Source organism: Branchiostoma belcheri, unplaced genomic scaffold (assembly GCF_001625305.1).
Source record: "Branchiostoma belcheri isolate BF01 breed outbred unplaced genomic scaffold, Haploidv18h27 scaffold35, whole genome shotgun sequence".
Classification (NCBI taxonomy): domain Eukaryota; kingdom Metazoa; phylum Chordata; class Leptocardii; order Amphioxiformes; family Branchiostomatidae; genus Branchiostoma; species Branchiostoma belcheri.
In genome coordinates, this window is record NW_017803965.1 from 2604306 (window position 1) to 2624316 (window position 20011).

At 39.8% G+C, this 20011-nt stretch overlaps 1 protein-coding gene across 6 annotated transcripts in view; it reads left to right on the forward strand.

Moving 5' to 3' along the window:
* The window catches only part of LOC109475793 (cysteine sulfinic acid decarboxylase-like), a 37035-nt gene that overhangs the window by 2167 nt on the left and 14857 nt on the right, over positions 1-20011 (forward strand). The window contains exons 1-2 of one of the 6 annotated variants that reach the window (XM_019776560.1): positions 443-569; positions 15884-16264. In XM_019776560.1, the coding sequence (XP_019632119.1) occupies positions 15895-16264 (370 nt within the window). In that variant the 5' untranslated portion in view covers positions 443-569; positions 15884-15894. Of the gene's footprint in view, positions 1-442; positions 570-3236; positions 3403-4751; positions 4910-11152; positions 11532-13099; positions 13533-15883; positions 16265-20011 lie in introns of those variants that run through there. The other 5 variants (XM_019776557.1, XM_019776561.1, XM_019776558.1 and 2 more) reach the window with 5 other exon arrangements.

Here is a 20011-nt window from a genome sequence, read left to right on the forward strand (position 1 = left end):
TTTTTTTTTTTTTTTGGTTGCAGGCCCCCAAAAAACGATAGATTTGCCATCTTAACATCTGCTTGGAGATAGTGGTTCCCAGGCACAGAAAAGAGAAGTCTCATTTTGTAGTTGGTGAGAGAAAAGCAACAGGGGGAGAAAAGTGGGCACCTGCCGGTTTACAAACATGGTCAAAACCTTCGATCCCGGAAGTAAACACAAACATGTCCCTCTCAGGAACCACCCTGTGAGTTTGGGCGAGTCCAATATTGGTAGGGGTAAATATTGTCTCCTTTAATAATTTCATACGCTTTTTTTATAATTTGGAAATGCACTGAACAACTCCAGGTTTCTGATTTTGTTTTGGCGTTACGTGTATGAACTGTCACTGAATCAACAACACGCAGTTATTTATACATTTCGAATACACGGTCACCTCGCCCCCCCTCAGTATTTGGTCATTACAAACACCAGTCTAAGCCGTATGCCATAGAAATTAGTTTTTCTAACAAACCGACTTCTACTCAAGTTAAGCCCGTGAGCCTCACAGCGTCCTGGTGAGTTTTCTGACCCTACGTGCTTTCGAAAAGGTAAGACGTTGTTGTGTGTCTTTTCCCGTATTCGAGGCCTTTCGTGAAACGGTGATCAAGGATCTCCTGCGAACCTCGTTTATACAGAATATAGAGACTACAAGGAGCCCCGATACAAAACGGATGGCACCCAGGATAGAACAAAAAGGGATACATTTACAAACTTTTGGATAGCTTCTTGTAAAAACGAAAACGTTGTCTTAAGTTTGATTTTCTGCAAGGGTTCTCAAGTAGGAATATTTCATGTATACTGTATATACTATAGTATATGTTCAACCAACAATGCACGATACTGGTACTTTGTTTGGGATGTTATACATGTAAATATGGTGTATATGTATCAAGTTGTGTTTTCTAGAATGGCACAATAGTGGTGACAGAAATTCATGTGTTCCAACATGTAAAAGAATATTTTGGTGCTCTTGAGTTATTTAGTATCTGCTCAATGAATGTACTGTTTATTTGTCTTGGTTCGTCTGACTCCAAATAATTTAGTTTCCTTCAGTTTATAAGCTTTGTTTTGTAAGTGTGGCGATATTTATGTATCATGTTACATGCAAGTGGAGAGAATACGAATTCTAGAGTTCTACGATCTCATACCTTCGTCAAAGAATGTTAAAATTTATGATTAACGAATTATAAATGTTTCATTATCTCATTGATTATGCAAATAAGATCATAATTTGCATGAATAATATCAGTTGTTCATATTCTCCACCCAACGAGTCTTATTTTAAAGAAAGAAAAGTAGTCTAGCATTTCCTTATAAATGATGTAAATGCGGTTATTTCGAGCTGTCATCAAGACCTACCCCCCTACCAAATATCAAGATAATTCAGGTACGCCTTCTCACGTAATACTGTTGAGACACACACACACACACACACACGCACACACACACACGCACACACACACGCACACACACGCACACACACGCACACACACGCACACACACGCACACACACGAAAACATAACCTTGGCGAAGGTAGCAAAGAATGGGCGACAAAAAAATCCAGGTTGGCGGTACAGTATGCAGAATCACCGGTAGGAGCGCGGGTGAGCGGTACAACATTGCAGCACATCACCCTCGGTGTCGTCTGAGTTTCATAATCGTGGCCACGCCCACACATCTTTTCCAGAAACTCTAGATTCAATTTATCCTGACCTACATATTTCCGTGAAACATTAAGTTTTTTTTTTTCTTTTCCTGTCTTTTGGCTAGACCTCCCCTTGATACAAAATGTAATACTAGGACACAGTATCTAGATATACACGCGCAAATGCATCTATGCGAAGCAGAGAACTGTATTGTATTAGCCAGGCGGGAGTGTATCTAACTTTTCGATCCTATTATATAAATCCTCCACGGGTCATACTCTGCGATGACCCGCGAAATTCTCTACTGGGTGACCCTGCTCACCCCTACATCTATCATGGTTACGTTTATTTTAGTTTAAGCACGGCGATTTCATGGGAGATAATTGTTTGTCGGCGCTCATTAAGAAAATGTTAGAAAATATTCAAGAGCATTGTGTGCTATCTTTGAACAATGAATTAGGGTTGGCTAGTGCAAATGACACAGAATTTGTACACAAGAAATCAATTATACAAAACGTCAAATAGTGAAACAGATCGAGAATAGTGAAATGCGAATGCGTCACATGCATTAAAATCGAACTTGTAAATTTCATTGATATATTGTCATCCGCAATATCATTGCCTCAATATCAGTATAGATACAGGAAAGAAAATGCAGGTAAGAAAATGCTGGATACGTCAATATCAATATCTTCGTTCATATGTATACAGCGGAGAATTGTTTAATATGGCAGCTGAAGACCTGTCTGATTACAAGGATTTTATTTTTGTACGACATTTGCAGGGGAAAATTTAGCCTCTACCAGGCTTGGGGACGGCGAAATGTTCTCTCAATGGACAAACTCCCTTGGCATGCTTATCTCTCTATTTGACCGATTTCTACTCTTTCCAGCCGCCTACCCAAGCCTGGTAGAGGCTAGGGAAAATTCAACTAAAGATTCTGAATCGCTGTTTGGTTATTACAGCATGAAAGTCACCTTGTGTTCAAAGGAATTCAGAAATATGCATTGACGATGCTAAAAACATTCAGTAATCATAAAGAAAGATATAGACAGTGGAGATTTAGACGTATGGAAATGCATTTTCATCACATTGCCCGACGACGTATCGTCCTATACTTAATGTGTAGACGAAATCCTAATTTTTGTCCAATACGCCTACTCTCCAAGCAGAGGTTGTGGGGGAATGATCGTTACTTTTTTATATATGGCCGTTTTTTTTTTGTCGCTACCCCCACCCGTCGGTGGCCGCGGACCTTCTCTGGCTAATGGATACTGCCTGGCCAAATATATACTGTCTTTTTGCCACCGATAGGGATCTGCTTAGAGATTACAATATATATACGCCCCCTCTCTACAATTGCAACGCCCCAACAGAACGTCTTTCTCTCAGGAGAGAATGGCGCCATATACTTTGCCTTCCATCTTGCTATTAGGCTAATACTACTCGGACGGGTGCATTATCAGGCGAGATAAAAGCACACAGAGCACCGGGCCACGGTCTTAATGGCCCCAGGTTCCCTCAACCTCGCGGCAAGCATCACGTCATGGAAAACTACAGTAACAAGGGCACGGGGGATGAAGCAGCCAAAGCAAGTGCACACTGTTTACAATAAGCCTTCCTTTCCGCGTATTGTGTGAACACACAACCGTGGCATTCCGAGCCGTATCAACCCTAAACCCCGTGTCCTTGGAACCGCACCTGGCGATTGGAAGACCGCGCAGGTGCTAACAGGTGCGTCAGGTGACTGATAGGTGCGCCGAGAGGTGCGTGGGAACGCGAAGGTCAAATTCACGGCGCACCGACTCGCTAACAAGGAAGTATACCGTTTTACAAGCGCGAGGGTGGGTGTAGTGATGGGGAGGGGCGGTTAGCGTGACGAGAAGAGTTCAAGTCCAACGGTTCTGTTGAACTGTTAGCGCGCAGAGTGGGTGTACGTGTGATTTGTTTTAATGCCTGTTTGACTGTGCGAAATTTTGTTGTCATTCAGCACAATACCTCCTTAAATATTAGCTAAACATGCCTCCGTATACTGATGGAAACACATCGTTATTATTTTGTATCTTAGATTGCCTTTTTTGTCGATATCATTTGACTTCGGCGCAATCCCAAATGGTATCCCGGCGCTATTACACGTGGGACATTCCCGTGTGCTGCCATGCGGTTGCTGGGACGACGTCGACGTCGCTTTGCAATGTCGTCAGCTGGCGCTTTTTCCACGCCGTGTTAGTTTTACGCCTCGTGGCGACAAGGAAGTGTGGCAAACTTGATGCCAAACCCACGCTGGCTAAAACATCATAAAGAAGTGCATACACCTAGTCTCCACCAGACTCTTTTGTAGAGATGCAGGCAAACCACTGGACCCTCTATGGCCGGCCAACAACCCTGGCCAGCTACATTCTTTTTAGGCCGATTTCTAGTATTTATTCAGCCTGCAAAAGAGCCTGGTGGAGACTAAATGTAAGTCTGTGTCATAAGTCACAGTTTATGTTTTCTTTCTTTCTTTGTTTGTTTTTGGTTGGTTAGCTGTTTTTCCTATCACACCTCTTCGACAGTTAAAACGGTACATGTAGATAGTGTTCAAGTTTATAACTGGTCCTCGAGTTCCTATTTACCATCAGGTGGGACTATATCTAATCGTGGGTTTAAGAAGTATCTGTTAACAAAGCAATCTTTTATGCATTTTCACATTATGAGATTCGTCACTTCTTTCAAAGATACATATTTGAATATGAACAAGAAATTTTAAGGATACATATTTAAATATGAACAAGAAATCAGAGATTTCAGACTTCTAACATAATTTTGCACCCGGGGTTTTGGTGACTACAGGTTTTGGAGTTTACAGACCTCTGCAAAGTGCTTTATAATAGGGACCTTTGAAGGAGTCTGTAAGATATAATTTAATCAACTGTCAAAATCACCTCCGGCTCAAACCAACCATGCAACAGATCGAATATAGAAAGCAATTACAACGTACAAACAAACACATAAACTCCGGAACCCAAAACAATATTTCCGTACCCGGAAGTTATAACCTATCACGTTACGTAGTAGTATAAACCTGTTCATTCTCTGCAGCATAGCGCTGGATGAATAAATCATATATATCTTGAATAATTATAACGCAAACACGTAAACAGTTGCGGGAGGGCAGTGACGTGGCTTGTTATTGCTTCCGGGTGTGCAGGTGTGTAACAGGTACCGGTGAACAGCTGCAGCTACACGATACACCTGCCAGGTGAGAACAGTTACTGCCAACAGATCATAGACATGTGTTTTATGTCTGTTGTGTTCGTAGACTAGAAGAGGCCCATAGACAGCCAATGCCCTCGTCATGACTTCTAGCGTTATCATGCCAGCAATTACACACTGACTATTCTATATAGAAATACGTTACCTGCACTTTAGTATGTTGAACCAACGTTGACGTGAAAACTCACCAAAGCCCCCCCCCCGTTTTGCGGAAAGTCCCAAAAATTGTTGCAGTGCAAATTTGCATCATTCAATTGGTATATCATAATAGGCTTCTTGGCTGACCTCTCTTTTTGCTCATTATAATTACGTGCTCGTTCCAGATTGTATAGCCATAAAAAGGTCAAGCCACGAAGCCTCCTTTGGAGACTAACGTTACATCATGTTTAACCGCCCTTTGTCTTTGCCAAATTAAACACGCCGGCTTGGCAGGTACGTAGGCTGCGTAGTACAGCGGTTCAAGATATATGTAGGGTTGCCAGCCTGAGCTTCTATTGCCTGCGATCTACGTTTGATCAGAAATACCCCCCCCCCCCCGATCCGGGAACGCCTGAAAAGGCGGCTACAATCGTATGGCGAACTCAACACAGAAAACTACACTGTGTCTGAGTGTTACGTACTCTTATACGACTATACATGTGTTTTTACTGGCTTAAGATTGCATTTAATCACACTTATGCAAAATTGTGCAAAATTGATGATGTGGATATTATGCATAGATTCCGTTAAGACCGGAGGTAATGTCATTTTACTGCATGTTTTCCAGTATATTTTTTGACGAGGAAGGTTATATGACGTGCGGAATTGCACTTTTTTATGCACATGTAATTGAAACACGAGCACTGAATTGAATTGAACAGTTAAACTTTTTATATACTTCGTACTTGCCAGCTTTGCAGATTTTTTTTTACAGAGAACTGTAGGTTCGATCATATAATGCCGATCCATTCATTTGCAGGAGCGAACACCGAAGGTAGTAATCATATATGTGATGTGTCTGTCAACATGATAACTCGAGAAGGCTTAGGTGAATTATCTTGATATTTGGTTGGTGCGTATGTACGTATGTCTTGGGTTTTAGGCTCCCAGATTTTGGGCCCCCATGCGGCTTGTTGTGCTACTGCAGCGGAACTTCCTGTTTTGGTATCTTGTGATTTAGGCAGGCTAGGGTAATAATTTTCGGACGGCAGGTAGCTCTTGTGCTCGAGAAGAAGTGAAGTAAGTTTGGTCCCCTAGCACCTTGTTTGGAAACTGCAGGGCGTTTGTGTGAAAATGTTTAAAGTAGGATAACTCAAGAACCGGTTGACGAATTGTTATATTTGGTTTGTATGTAGCTTTCTTGACATTATCCCTTATATTACTTGTAATCAGACAGAGACGATTTGAAAACGATAAGAAGTTATCACACAACTTGCGCCCGCATTCTCAAGAATAAGTCCAAACTTCTTCCTCAGCCGGAAGAAAAAAAGCACTTCTCTCTGTATCAGGTTTTTCAAAGCCTTCGAGTTCCTTTCTTCGGGATAAAGTCGTTTTTCCACAATGATGTCTTACGTATTAATAATATAATAGTGAAATACAGAAAGTGATAGATTAATGTTGCAGTTATCTGATATGTTAAACTACAGATGAATATAGTTTCGTGAACGCTGACTAAGCCACAGACGCAACATAATGTATAAGTTGGTATCCTTTTCATTATTGAATCTAATTCATTGAGAATATATTTCTTGATGATAGTAGCAAAAGATCGGCTTCTTAGACAATAAGGCATGTTATAGGAATTGCGATTTCCAACTTTATTAGATAAAGCTGACAGTTTATTTCTTATTACTTAGTTTTTTTTCTAATATTCCAACATGTAATCACAAGACGTGGTGACGGCACACTCGCTCAAGTTCTTCCAAATTATATTAATACCGTCACCAACAAAGGGGACTATACAATACTCATTTACACCTGAGCGAAGTGAGGAAAGTCGTGTAAAGTGCCTTTCCCAAGGGCACAAGATCGGTGGCATGTCAGGACTCGAACCCAGGACCATTAGTTGTTGCAGTAAGTTAGTTGTGAACAGTGTCGGTGTTCAGATAGAGAAGTTTAATGAGGTTTTAAGACCTTTTGAACTCATCTGATAGGGTCACAACTGTCGCGTTGGTGAATGGGTGTTTCTGTCTCCGGGGGGTGGAAAACACTCACTCGTTCATTTTATGTAAAAGAAAGAGACCACGACAGTCGGGTAGTGTTACTGGGGAGATAAGTGAGGCCTGCAAGCTATCGGTCAAAGTAGCAGCGAGCAGCTTAATAACATTAGAGTTTCAATCGAAACCTACGCGCGCCCCAATGGCTATGCGCCTCCGCTTTCAGGTCACACTATACGTCCCTTGACTTTTTTTTAAAAATCATGCTTAAAGCTGCATTATATAACATTAGGGCTATACAAAATACGTTGAACCTACCCAACTTCATTGCTGCAAATAAGTGCCATTCCAGAATTGTAGGCGCCAAGTTGTAACGCCTAAACGAGTGTGTTTAGAAACACAGCTTTCAGCCATGTTTGTTTATATTCTGGTAGTTTGTGGTGGCACCACAAACTTAGTGCGTCAACCGTAAATGTCAGAAATGTGAATAATTGCGCATGAATTTGTTGGAAAGTGAACAGAATGAAGGCTCAATCTGTGTTGGTAGAATCCAGAGTTGTAGAGTTGAAACCGTGATTGTGGTAGATTCCGCCTTTCCGCCACTTAAGACTTACTCCTGACGTCATCACGCTTCCGACTTCCGGAAAGTCAGCGAGTGGGTCATGCATCTGACGAAGATTGACGAGCCCAACCGAATTTTTATGCTGAGTTCCTTTCTTGTGTTGGAACAAAGTTTCAACTCTACAACTACTAATATGTTGAAAAGTGGAAGTAAGTTGGAACCACACGATTTTGAAATGAAATGTTTCCATTTTCGGTGAAAAATGTTACATATTGCCCCTTTTTACACGTTGCAGTTAATATATTCTAATGCTTAAAAATGCATTAGAGTCCATTTACTGCAACGTTTTGAAAACACGATGTGTAAGCGACGTCTAGATATAATTCTTTCCGTTCGTAGTACTAAGTTAACGAACGCTTCATGATGAAACGTGGCAGAGACAGAGAGTTATCAGTTATCTGATGAGTAAAACAGCGAAAAACGACGTAAGAAAACCAGGAGATAAACGCAGTAAACTCAAAAGTCTCAAGTTCCCGTTTGGGTGATGTTTCCGACAGTTTTTGCGAAGTTAGCGGGCGCTAGCGCCGACATCCCCCCTATCAGATCAAACAAAGTTTGCGGACCATTCATACACGTGTCCCCGCCTCCCCGAGACATACGTAACTTCCTATCCCCTGTGACAGACATGGTAGCGCTGATACCCTGTCATTAATTACTCCGCTATTCTCGCCCATTTCACGGCTGTTTCTGCCGGTAATACTGATCAGAGATAAGCCGCCGAGCAGGAGACCACAGCCCCGCTGCCTTATCAGGCGCGCACAGGTGGCGGGAGCCGCATTAGGTATTCTGGAGAAGCAGATCCACGGGCAATTTCACCGCCGCGCTGTCGTCAATAGAACAGGAACCGTGCGATAGGCACATGATTGGAACACGGGAGGGGGATCTCACATGTTAGCGCTGACGCGAACAGTTTCATTACTGTATCTCCGCTCGATCCGGACTTAATTCGCGCACAGACTCCGCGTATATGACGGAGTAACAAAATGAAAGACGCAGATAAAATCCTTTGTAAGACGGCGAAGTACCCGTCACCTTTCGGGAAGGACGTACAACTTCGTGTGAAAGAGTTTCTTTTTTTATTGAGGATTTTAAAGAAATGATTGCCACTCGAATCGGCCTAGCAGTCGTCAATTTTCTTTTGATTACATGTTGCGTAATGAAGAAATATCGGTGCTTTTTGTCCCAAATGGCATTCTTTTCATTTTGAAGCAGTCTATAACAATTTATGCGGTGTCCTTCGCAATTCTTTTAATACGTACTTTACCGCATTCCTCATTCAAAAACTACTTGTCATTATTGTTTGACATGAAAATCAGATAAAATCATAAAAAATAATGTGTCACGTGCTGAAATGCTAAATTGAAAAATCGATAAGGCCTCAAAAGCTCAGGACTACGAAAGTCTGTGTACTTTTTGTTTCGTCACTAAAGGTCTTGTTGCAAGTTCGGTGAGAAGGGGGGGGGTCATTTTTGAGAACGAATGTGTTGGATGAAGAACGCGTTGATATTGTATAGTACAATGTTGCTGACTACACGTATTAAGTACTTTCCTGCAATTGTTTAAGAAGTAGGTTTCCAACTTATAGGGTAGTATCAATGTAACTTAAATTTGGTTCAATTGTGATTTCCAATAAAGAAATGTGAGTAAAAATCTACAAATGTGAAGACTAGGTTGTAAAAACAAAATGGGAAATTTCTACAATTTTTTTCAGTATCAGTGTGTATATGTTATTTAACAGAAAAAATTGGTTTAAACATACATGGATTCTACCAGTACGTTTAACAAAGTTACAATGTATATACTTTGTAACAACTGTGTGGACTCTATATTGTACATAAATATTTACTTTCTAAAGTGTTCAAAACGTGTAATTTCCCATAACTGAGTTAAATGTCTGTCACTTTATTTGCATGAATGACATCATGTAGGGAGTTTAGTCAAACAATACACAATTAATTGCCATCTCATTAAGCCCACTAAAAGTGGATTAAGTATGGATCACACAGATTGTTTGTAATCCTGTAGACAGCACAGGGGAATTGTGTGGTAATCATCAGTGCTATTAATCTCGAAACAGATCTTTTGTTGGCTGCAAAGACAGATCTAGAATCAAATTGGTGGCTGCAAAGGCAGTATCAAATTGGCCAGGCTGTATCCATTGGCCACACCATTTTGCCATCAGTGCTTGGAGATTACAGTCCTATAGTCTTCGAATGAAAGCTCATCTGTGTTGGTAGAATCCATAGTTATAGAGTTCAAACTTGTAAGTTCGAACTCTATAACTAAAGTCCTATAGTCTGAACTGTACATACTGTGCCTGGGTGAAACCCATAATGTATTGTGCATAGTACTTCGGAAATTCATCTCGTTTAAGGTCATATTCACATTTGTAACAGTGGGGGGTTTATAGGCGCTACCAACTTACCCGGCCGATGGGTCTAGACCTTTTAGCCAAATTGTTAGAGCGTCATGGTTGTGAGCTGGTGCCCAGGTTTGGCGTGGATTCGATCCCCGGCCCAGGACCAGGAGTGTCTTTCTGTTTCTACACTCCTAACTCTTACACATAAAGAATGACATCCCATATACAGTTTGGGATGTCAAAAGTTGTAGTTTGAAATGTCGTGTGCAAAGGACAAAAACTCCATGGCCTTTTCTGGTCTTAAATTCATCTGTTTTTCTAGGAATGTTTATCTATCTCCTTAGTGGTTTGTCCTTAGGTAGTTCCTGTTCAGTATTATGTGGGGTTTGGAGCATGTGGTCTGGCTTAGCCTCTCATAAGAAGCTGTGCAAACATTGGCAGTGTAAACCCAACCCCTCCACCCCCCATCATCTGTGACAAGTGGTTTATTTGTGGGAAAGTTTGAACAGGCCTGGGCTTGGAGTGTCCTTAGACTCATCCATTCTAACATGATGGTAGGGGTGTTTTGGTAAGTTGTTTGTGTAACAACTTCATTTGACAATTATGTGTTTCATGTTGTAAACTAAGGTTTCCTTTTGCCATTGGTTTTAATCTGTTCATCAGAAATCATTAAAAACCAATCACGGCATTGTAACAGAAGACCGTGTAGACCCTCTACATAAGGAGCTTCAATGTCCTTGCCCTACAAGTTAGCAAAATAGTGGATATTTTGGACCCCCTGGGATCAAAGTAGGTAATTAGCTTCAGGGTCTCTGGGGGCCCCTGCAGGTGGCTTCTGAGTTTCAGCTTGTATGTTTGATACTGGTCCCTTCTTCCTGGGTTAGGAGAAAATTTATTGTTCTTAGTTGCTGTAATTGCAAAGACCTCTTCAGTCCTCTAGATTGACAAGTCCTTTCTTCTCAAATCCCATGATTATCAGGCCTCGTTTGTCAACTTAAGTACCGAGCAATAGGGCTCAACCATTCAGCAGTCAGGGAGGTTTTAATGTTCATTGTAAAACTTAACTGCGGAGGAAAATTAAAGTTAAGTCTACACTCCTTGCTTGTTTTGAAAAAAAAAAAAGTAGTCCATTTTGATGACTCCAACAGGTGGTTTACATATAATTCGTGCCACAAAGTTTTAACTACAGTTGCCTATTCCAACCTTGGGGGATTTCTAATTATGCAAGTCATGATGACCTATTTAGCCCGTCCTTTCACTTATTGTTGTCTTGTGACAGTCATTCTGGCTTAAGAGTCTTTTGCCACAGGCTCCTTAATATGACCAATTACACGCCATTTAAGATCTATCAGTCAGACAGATACTGATGATCCCTTGCAGCCCGTCTGTCAGAAATCGCTGTGACTGTTCCACAGCTCAGAGTTTCAACTGTACAGTTCACACAAGAACAAGAACTTGGTGAAGGTTACTCTGACAAGTAGAGCATACTTAGGTAAGTACGAAAAAACCCTTTTCTAGTGACTGACTCAGTATATCAATGGACCACCTGGCCATTGTGGCCAGTTCTTTACGGTCTATTCTAACTTTTTTCCCAATAAGACTTTTGTCTATAGTGGTCACTTGTCTAATGTGACCTGATTTCATCAAGTTCTTTGTGTCAGATCACTTATCCATGTGTATATACAATTGTACGCAAGTTTGACCTGATTGCAGTAATTGTTCTTGCAATCTGTTTGTGTCATGAGGTCACACCTTATGTAACTTCTTTTTATGTAACTAGTTATATACATGTAGTAAGGCTTGAGTTACAACTTCTGCTACCTCTTTGTGACATATGATATTATCTTATTTAAGTACTTCAGGTAGCTAATCTAAATGGACAAACTACAAATGGTCAGGCTTTATTCATTCTTAATGTCTGTTATTAAGAAAATTACAGACATTAAAATTGATCAAAATAACATCCTAATGTTGTTGGCTCCTAAAGACTATCAGCTAGGCTGTGCTTGGAAGCAGGTGCAGAAAAAAGAAAGTTGGCAAATTATTTGTTAACGGTAATCATATCATAAGTTCGTGGTGCAGAAGTGACCGCGAAAACTGAGAACGTAAAAGTACTGCGAAAAAAATCTGAGGAATATTACAGTACTGTATTTGTTCCCTGACCCATGCTACACCCAAGTCAGTCTTTCCCTCACTATTTATGACGTAGAATGTTCCCAGATATCAACCAGACAAAGCCTTTGATATGAAAAGTTTAATAAAATGTAGCAATCTTCACATCAAATAAAGTTTCTGCTGAGTAGACTGTCTTGCAGGCATATCTTTACGTGTGGCGGTACATAAAAATACAGTGTGATTCAATCAAAGACCATGAGTCTTGTGTTAAAAAGTTGGAGAGATGGATGTCGACAGTTAGTACCTAGGCCTCACCAGTTTATTTTCCTGGTTGCCACTTGCCAGACATTTAAAAGTAAAAAGTCAGAGAAAAAGACAAAATTAGAGGTTTGGCTGGAAAACTTGACCCTGAATGATTGTCCCTTGATCCCAGACATTCTTTGAAATACATGTACTTGTTAGTGAGAAATCTAGTAGAGTCAATTTTAAATGTTCAACCTTGTACACCTAACATTACCTATTTTTCTCTTTTATCATCATAAAATGATTTATTTAAATTTGCAGTTCCTTCAGACAGAAAATGCTCTGATCCAGTTTAAACCTAACCTTATATGCCCTGTGCACCTAAAGCAGTAACAAATAGAACATTTGCCTTCTGTGATTGCCAAGTCTGAAACAAAAATTATGCTGGATGAGGAAATATAATCTTTCTGATATTGACATTTACTGCCCTTTCTTAGCATGTTTTCATCATCATTTCACACCTGTTTGAAATAGTCCCATTGAATTAGTCATGTCAGGCATCTCTGTATTTTTTGGGTACTGCCCTTAAAAGCCAGAACAGCTGTGAGCCTATGACTATTTAAGTAATACAAGCAACAATTTCCCATCAGCGATATCACATTTTTGGCCCATATTAAGTTGGACAGGATTGTTTCATCTTAGTTCTTACTACATTAAAAGAATGACCAGAAAATTGACTTTGAAAATCCAGTTTCACTGCCCTGAAATTGCTTTGGGTTTAATACCAGTGCTGGAGAGGACATAATAAGAAAGACCTAAAGGCAAAAACCATGATGTGAAACAGATAGATGGATTCAGTGTGCCCAAGGAGAGGAAAAGTACCAGGCGTTGGTGTTCCCGCGGGGTATTATTCTATCTTATCAATGCATGAAGGGGAGGCAGGATCCCGAGTGTCGGCTGGGCGTGGCCATCCCGCTGACTCCACCCAGAGGCACCCACGGAAGGTCACCGCTGACGCACGCTCCTTCTGTACGGACTCTTTAAAAACGCGGAAATTTCCCTTCGCGGCAGATCAGAACTTTACCTCCACCTGAACTTACTTTCCTCTGCAGCCTCTCTCTTCTCGCGCTTGTAGGTATGTAGTGAACTGGACTTCCTTTTACCAATTGTTAGAATTGTACTATTACCATGATGGTAACATCTATCTATGCTGGCCTATGAGATATGCTCAAACTGCTTTTATTGAATTCTTAGGTACATTTCGGGTGCCTTGTACCGACAAGTTGTATGTGAGTGAGATCTCACATTATGATAGCAGAAATTGCACGTTTGAATTGTGCCTCGGCAAGATTTTCTCACCTTGTGAAATTTCTGTCATGTTTTTCCGTCTCCAATTTGATTGATGACAGGTTTCTATAATTATGATCGTTCTCTAAGTAGAACTTCAGTCTTTATCATTAAGAGTTTTGGGTATAATTTAGCCTTACCTGCAAGTACAGGTAGGCCACAATTTTCGTCTGGTATCTCTTATAGCAGGTGTTTTTTACATGACAGATGTTTTCGACCTCATTGAATGTATGTTGAAACAAATTCTACTGCACTTCAAATTGATATTCCAACTTAGCTTTACCAGTTTCTTGGTTGTTCACGGTGTTTAAAAAGTTTTATGATATTCTAAATTATATGCAGCCGTCCAGGGGCTCTTTAATTGTCTTTAGGTGGTATATTTCTGTTAGTTTTACTTGTTCATACTCAATGTATACATGTATGGGTTTATCTTGTATATTATGTATGGTATCATCATCATGGTATATCTACTAGTAGGTATACATGTATCTAGGATAGTTTTTAATAGTACATTCTGTGTCTTTTTTTAATGATTGGTATTATGAAAGGTGACATATTTACCTGCACCATGACACTAAGGACTTGATATACATGTATATTAATTACATATGCAGCCATTTATGTTCTGATTTTTCAAAAATTGATTGAATGAAAGATGGAATTTTTTATCCCAGCTCTTTGGCATACTTAATCCATCATTTACAAAATGCTATCATTGTGCCAGAGTTTCTATCTTTTCTTTCTTCAATTCCCCAATGCTCTGTAAATGATGACAACTTGTGGATGAGTCAAGTGGTTTTGACAGTCTGTTGATGCACTGTCAAAGATGGCTCAGTGATTATGTTTCCCATTTACAATGCCCCTATTCTATGTCATGATTTGAATAGCTTCTTTCATCCCCATGCAAGACAACACCAAATGTGATTTCCTGATTCTCAGCTTTTAAGAAATAATTTTAGGCCACATCAATTTAATTTGTTGGTTCTCGGATTCGCCTCATCGTTTTTTTCTGATTTGCAAAAAAAAAAAAAATTGATTCTGGTCCTGAATCAACTGAAAAATGCTCATGTTTTGCCCCCAACAGTTGAGGAAAGTCCTTTTCTTCCTAGTTGTTACAGTTTTCCCATCTATCATTGCAGTGGTTTGATTAAAAGTTCAAAATTCAATGTTTAAATTTTAACCCAGCCTTTTGTGTTGACTTCATGGCTCATTCCGTAGCATTTAAGCCTATAATGGGATGCCTAGACCTGTTTTTATTTTTATTTTTTTTTGCCCTGTCGCTTCATATTTTTTCTGAAAAAGTCCGAGAACCAACAAATTAAATTGGTGTGGCCTTAGATTAGATTATCAGCATGAAAGCAGAGTTTGAGGGGAATTAAAATAGTTCAGAGTCAGTTTTAGGGAGTGAACAGAGTCATTATGCAATTTAGTTTTCACCACAGCTTTCTAAGGTTTTTATGACATCCTCTGTTTCAAAATTTTCCATGAAAATGTCAGAGAACCAACAAATAAAATTGGTGTGGCCTTACTGTTTTCTTTTCCACACTTCTCAAGCGGAAATCACCACAGCTGCTGATTTCATGTGACCCTCTTCAAACAGAGGACCTGCATCTCAACATGCCCTTTTAAGAGCTGTAATGGCTGGGTATTTGCTGATTATCATTCAACAAGGAGCGATCGATGTCAGTAGTTGAGAGTAGTTGAACAATGTCTTCTGAAACTGACAGTAAAGGTGTTCAAAATTTGTCTAATCCTACAGCATTTCAGTCAGCAATCAGCTGCTACCAGTCTCATTTCAGTAACATTTACTGACAGTTACATGTCAGTGCTGGTGGTCTGCTAAGGGTCTTGCTCTTTAAGGTCTAGAATCAGGATAATTAAACCACCAATAAGAGGTCCCGGGTTCGAATCCTACCCATGTCACCAATCTTGTGCCATTGGGAAAGGCAGTGGCTTTACACGACTTTCCTCACTTCACTCGGAATACCAGGGGTTGGTGTGAGTGGTTCAAACCTTAAAGTCCTGTCTTACGCAGCTTGTTCTAAATGTATTTACAGGTGGTTTACCGGTTATGTGAAACAAAACAAAAAAAGAAGTACATTTCAATGCTTTAAATGTTTCTTCTCTGGATTTTTCCAGCTGACATCGCCATGAGCAACATCCTGACCAGCCTTGAGGACAGCTCCTTCTCCTGCAGTTGTGCCAAAGAGATGATCAATGGAGGCATCCACGGCCACCTCAACGACTGCTCCGCCAGGAACCTCAAAACCTCCGCCAACGTCAAGGGGCCCAAGAAGGACCCCCTCCCCAAGGACGAGGAAGACTTCTTGAAGGCCGTCTTCCAGGTAATACTGGAGGACGGCATCAGGAAAGGGCGGGACATCACGCAGAAAGTCGTGGACTTCCACCAGCCGGACGAGCTGAAGACCCTGCTGGACCTGGAGATCCGGGACGCGCCCGAGGATCACCAGGGTCTCATCAAGCACATGAAGGACACCGTCAAGTACAGCGTCAGAACAAGTAAGACTGTCACTTCACTTTACTCTTGTACTGCACAGGTTGTGAACTGGTGTGAAAACTCTGGCTAATCATGTTTAGGAGAGGTTCAAATTCTTCTCACTTGGCAGAACGTACTGCGCCTGTGCGATGTTTTATGTTGGATTTTTGGTCAACGTTACATCAGACTTTTGCCTGTTTCAAACGATATCTTTTCCTAGATAACTTTTGGAAACTACAGACGGGATGATAACCTTACATATATATATACGCAAATACGACCTTATATGAGAAATTCTGCTGAAGTGCTATGCACAATACATTATGCCATATTGGTTTCACACAGGTGCAGTACATTCTGCCTGCATGCTTACTTTCATGTAAATTAGCCATTTAACAATCTTTCCACACAGAATAATTCATTGTCTAACGTTATATGATATATGATATGAAAGTGAACTTAAGTCCTGTGTACATAAGAGCATCAGTTCTGTGATGTCATCTGCAAAAATGTAATTTCTGCCACCAGTGCACAACTTAAGCTTTGGAATCTGGGAGATTTTACAGTTATGTTATTTAAAACAATTATCATCAATTTGCAACTATAAGACTGTGGTATAATGCATTTCAAATATACCCAGTTTATCAATCTACATTAAAGTACAAAAAGAATTGGATAATTCATCATTGTTAATTATTTTTCATAATGAAGTCTGAAGGCATAGAAGTACCTTTAAGTTAAGATTAACTTAACACCAATCAGACTTGAATATTATCAATGACTATAAATTATCTTCAATGCAATACTGTTAAGTATAACTTTGTACAAAACGTTGTAAGTTTCATGGCTACAATGTATACTTGTTAACTTTTTAAAAGAACAAAATTAGAACAGGTCCTGCCTTCTTTTGGGAGGTAAACAAACATGTAGTTTTTTATAGTCTTCTGAAAGTATCACCACGTTATCTATCTCTGTTGAATTTTGGAAATTGACAGTTTTGGCACTTGACTACATTGTAGGTATGCAGATGCTGTCTTCCCTGTCCTTGTTGCTGTGTTCAGTGATAGGTTATTGTCAGAAAAGGTTGAGAAGTTAATTCGTACAGGTAAATCATGGTGACATTAATCATAAAGTATACAACTCAGATAGCCGGGGACCTAAACTGTCCGACAAGGTTTGTTAAACACCCGAACCCATGGCAAAACCAGGCCACCAGTTAACCTAACCACTTAACCACAAGGCTAAAAGGTCCAGACTTGGATTGGTCAGTTGGTGGCACTTGAACCTCACTGTTAGTGTTACTTTTCTCCAAAGTCAGTGAAAGTCAGTTTGCTTATAAAATTTTGTACCAATTATCGAAAAATTGGGTTTTTAAGGAACATTTCAGCACCCAGGTGAGTGGAATGTTTCCCCCTTTTTTCTCTCTCAGAATTTTTACAGATTTTGTATCTTTCACAATCCTGGAAATCAATTTATCGGCCAAAGGAACAAACTGCAATGCAAACCAGACAATTGTTTTAGAGCCCACACTGAGCTCCATTCTCCCATCGACTTTGTCAGAAAATGATTCTAGTATTTACTGACTCACTCGCTCAGTACTTTTGTCTGCCACTGAACCCTGAAGCAGCTTGAAAGGCCTCACTAACCTTCTGACCTTCCACTGTTCCCGTCATGCATTTACTTCATTAGAACTGACAACCTGGGTGTAGGGAAATATACTGGGTCACTCTCATTATCTATCTCATTGGGAATTCTTTGGGAAAAGGCACCATGCTTGGTTACACTCCTACGTTCTTGACACACGTGTTCCTACATGGGCACACCAATATATTTTGACAACTCTGGTCTCGTGTTTCCCAACAAGCCTAAACACAGGGGTGTTGTACATAGATCTATAATCTCCACCAATCTTGCTTGTCACGCAAAGTTTTTCCTTTTACTATAATAGACATATCTCTTTCTACATGCCTTTTATATCAAAAGTTGCATATTACCAAATAGGTAACCAAAAATACACAGAGTACTGCTATATACTCTACATCCAGAAGTTAAAATACAGACATTAGATGGCACAATGGAAAAAATTCAGTTTGTAATTCTCAATGATCATTGGTCATTCTATGTCTAAAATTTTAAAATTGTGAAATTGCAATGTGCATTCCAACACAAACAATCAAACAGGCAGCCATGGTAGTAATTTGTTTAACCTTTGACCTGACAGGTGTCCAATCAATCCTTCAAACACCCTCTGTCCTGTCTACTGGCTTTTAACTCTACTGTGATCCTAATGACTAGGTCAAAGGTCTGCAGTAGGAATACTACTATGACAGTAACTGTAAAAAGTTGAAATATTTGCAGTGGTTTTAGTTTGCAATTTTTGAGGTGAGATCTCCACATCAATAATAAACTTTTTTCCACAAATATCTACTGTGAAGTAAACAAGCAGGCAGACGTTAATCTACAGTATGAGTGAAAATGGAATCATCAGAACATGGTAACAGTCAATCAGAAAACACTAATATTTCTAATGTGCCAAAAACTGGCAGTTATTATAGGCATCCAAGTCAATTTCAGGGCAACAAAAATGAAAACATTCTGAATAAAGTAATCTGTATGGTATTACACATACTACCAAATAACAGCACATTTGCATCAGAATTTCATTCTATGGCCACACCAATTTAATTTGTTGGTTCTCGGATTCGCCTCTTCGTTTTTTTCTGATTTGCAAAAAAAAAAATTGATTCTGGTCCTGAATCAACTGAAAAATGCTCATGTTTTGCCCCAAACAATTGAGAAAAGTCCTTTTCTTCCTAGTTGTTACAGTTTTCCCATCTATCATTGCAGTGGTTTGATTAAAAGTTCAAAATTCAATGTTTAAATTTTAACCCAGTTTTTTGTGTTGACTTCATGGCTCATTTCATAGCATTTAAGCCTATAATAGGATGCCTAGACCTGTTTTTATTTTTATTTTTTTTCGCCCTGTCGCTTCATATTTTTTTCTGAAAAAAATCCGAGAACCAACAAATTAAATTGGTGTGGCCTTACAAGTATTGTTACAATGTTGTTTCTGTTCAATTTTACAGACTTAATAAAGTTGTGTAAAGTGCCTTTTTTTTATGTTCCCCTGACTAAGGTTAGATGTTGTGTCCTTGGGAAAGGCACTTGACAGGAGTTTCCTCACTCCACCCACTGTAAAAATGAGTATTTCGGTTAGGGAGGTACATGTAAAAGGCAGTGGAAGGAGAGAGATGGACTGACTGACTGCCTTCCAATACTGTGCCCTAGATACAGTGGATCAACAACCCACTGCCCCTACAGCCCGAGAAAGGCTACACACCTTTTCCTTTTCTTCATATTTTATGTGTGCAGATAGCTTTGCATTTGAAAAGTACTCTGAGATTTCTTTGCATTTTGGATATACAATGTACTGCTTTCTGTGAAAATATATGAACAGTTTTTTTTAACATGTACTTNCACCTTGTGCAATTTCTGTCATGTTTTTCCGTCTCCAATTTGATTGATGACAGGTTTCTATAATTATGATCGTTCTCTAAGTAGAGCTTCAGTCTTTATCATTAAGAGTTTTGGGTATAACGTAGCCTTACCTGCAAGTACAGGTAGGCCACAATTTTCGTCTGGTATCTCTTATAGCAGATGTTTTTTACATGACAGATGTTTTCGACCTCATTGAATGTATGTTGAAATAAATTCTACTGCACTTCAAATTGATATCCCAACTTAGCTTTATCAGTTTCTGGTTGTTCACG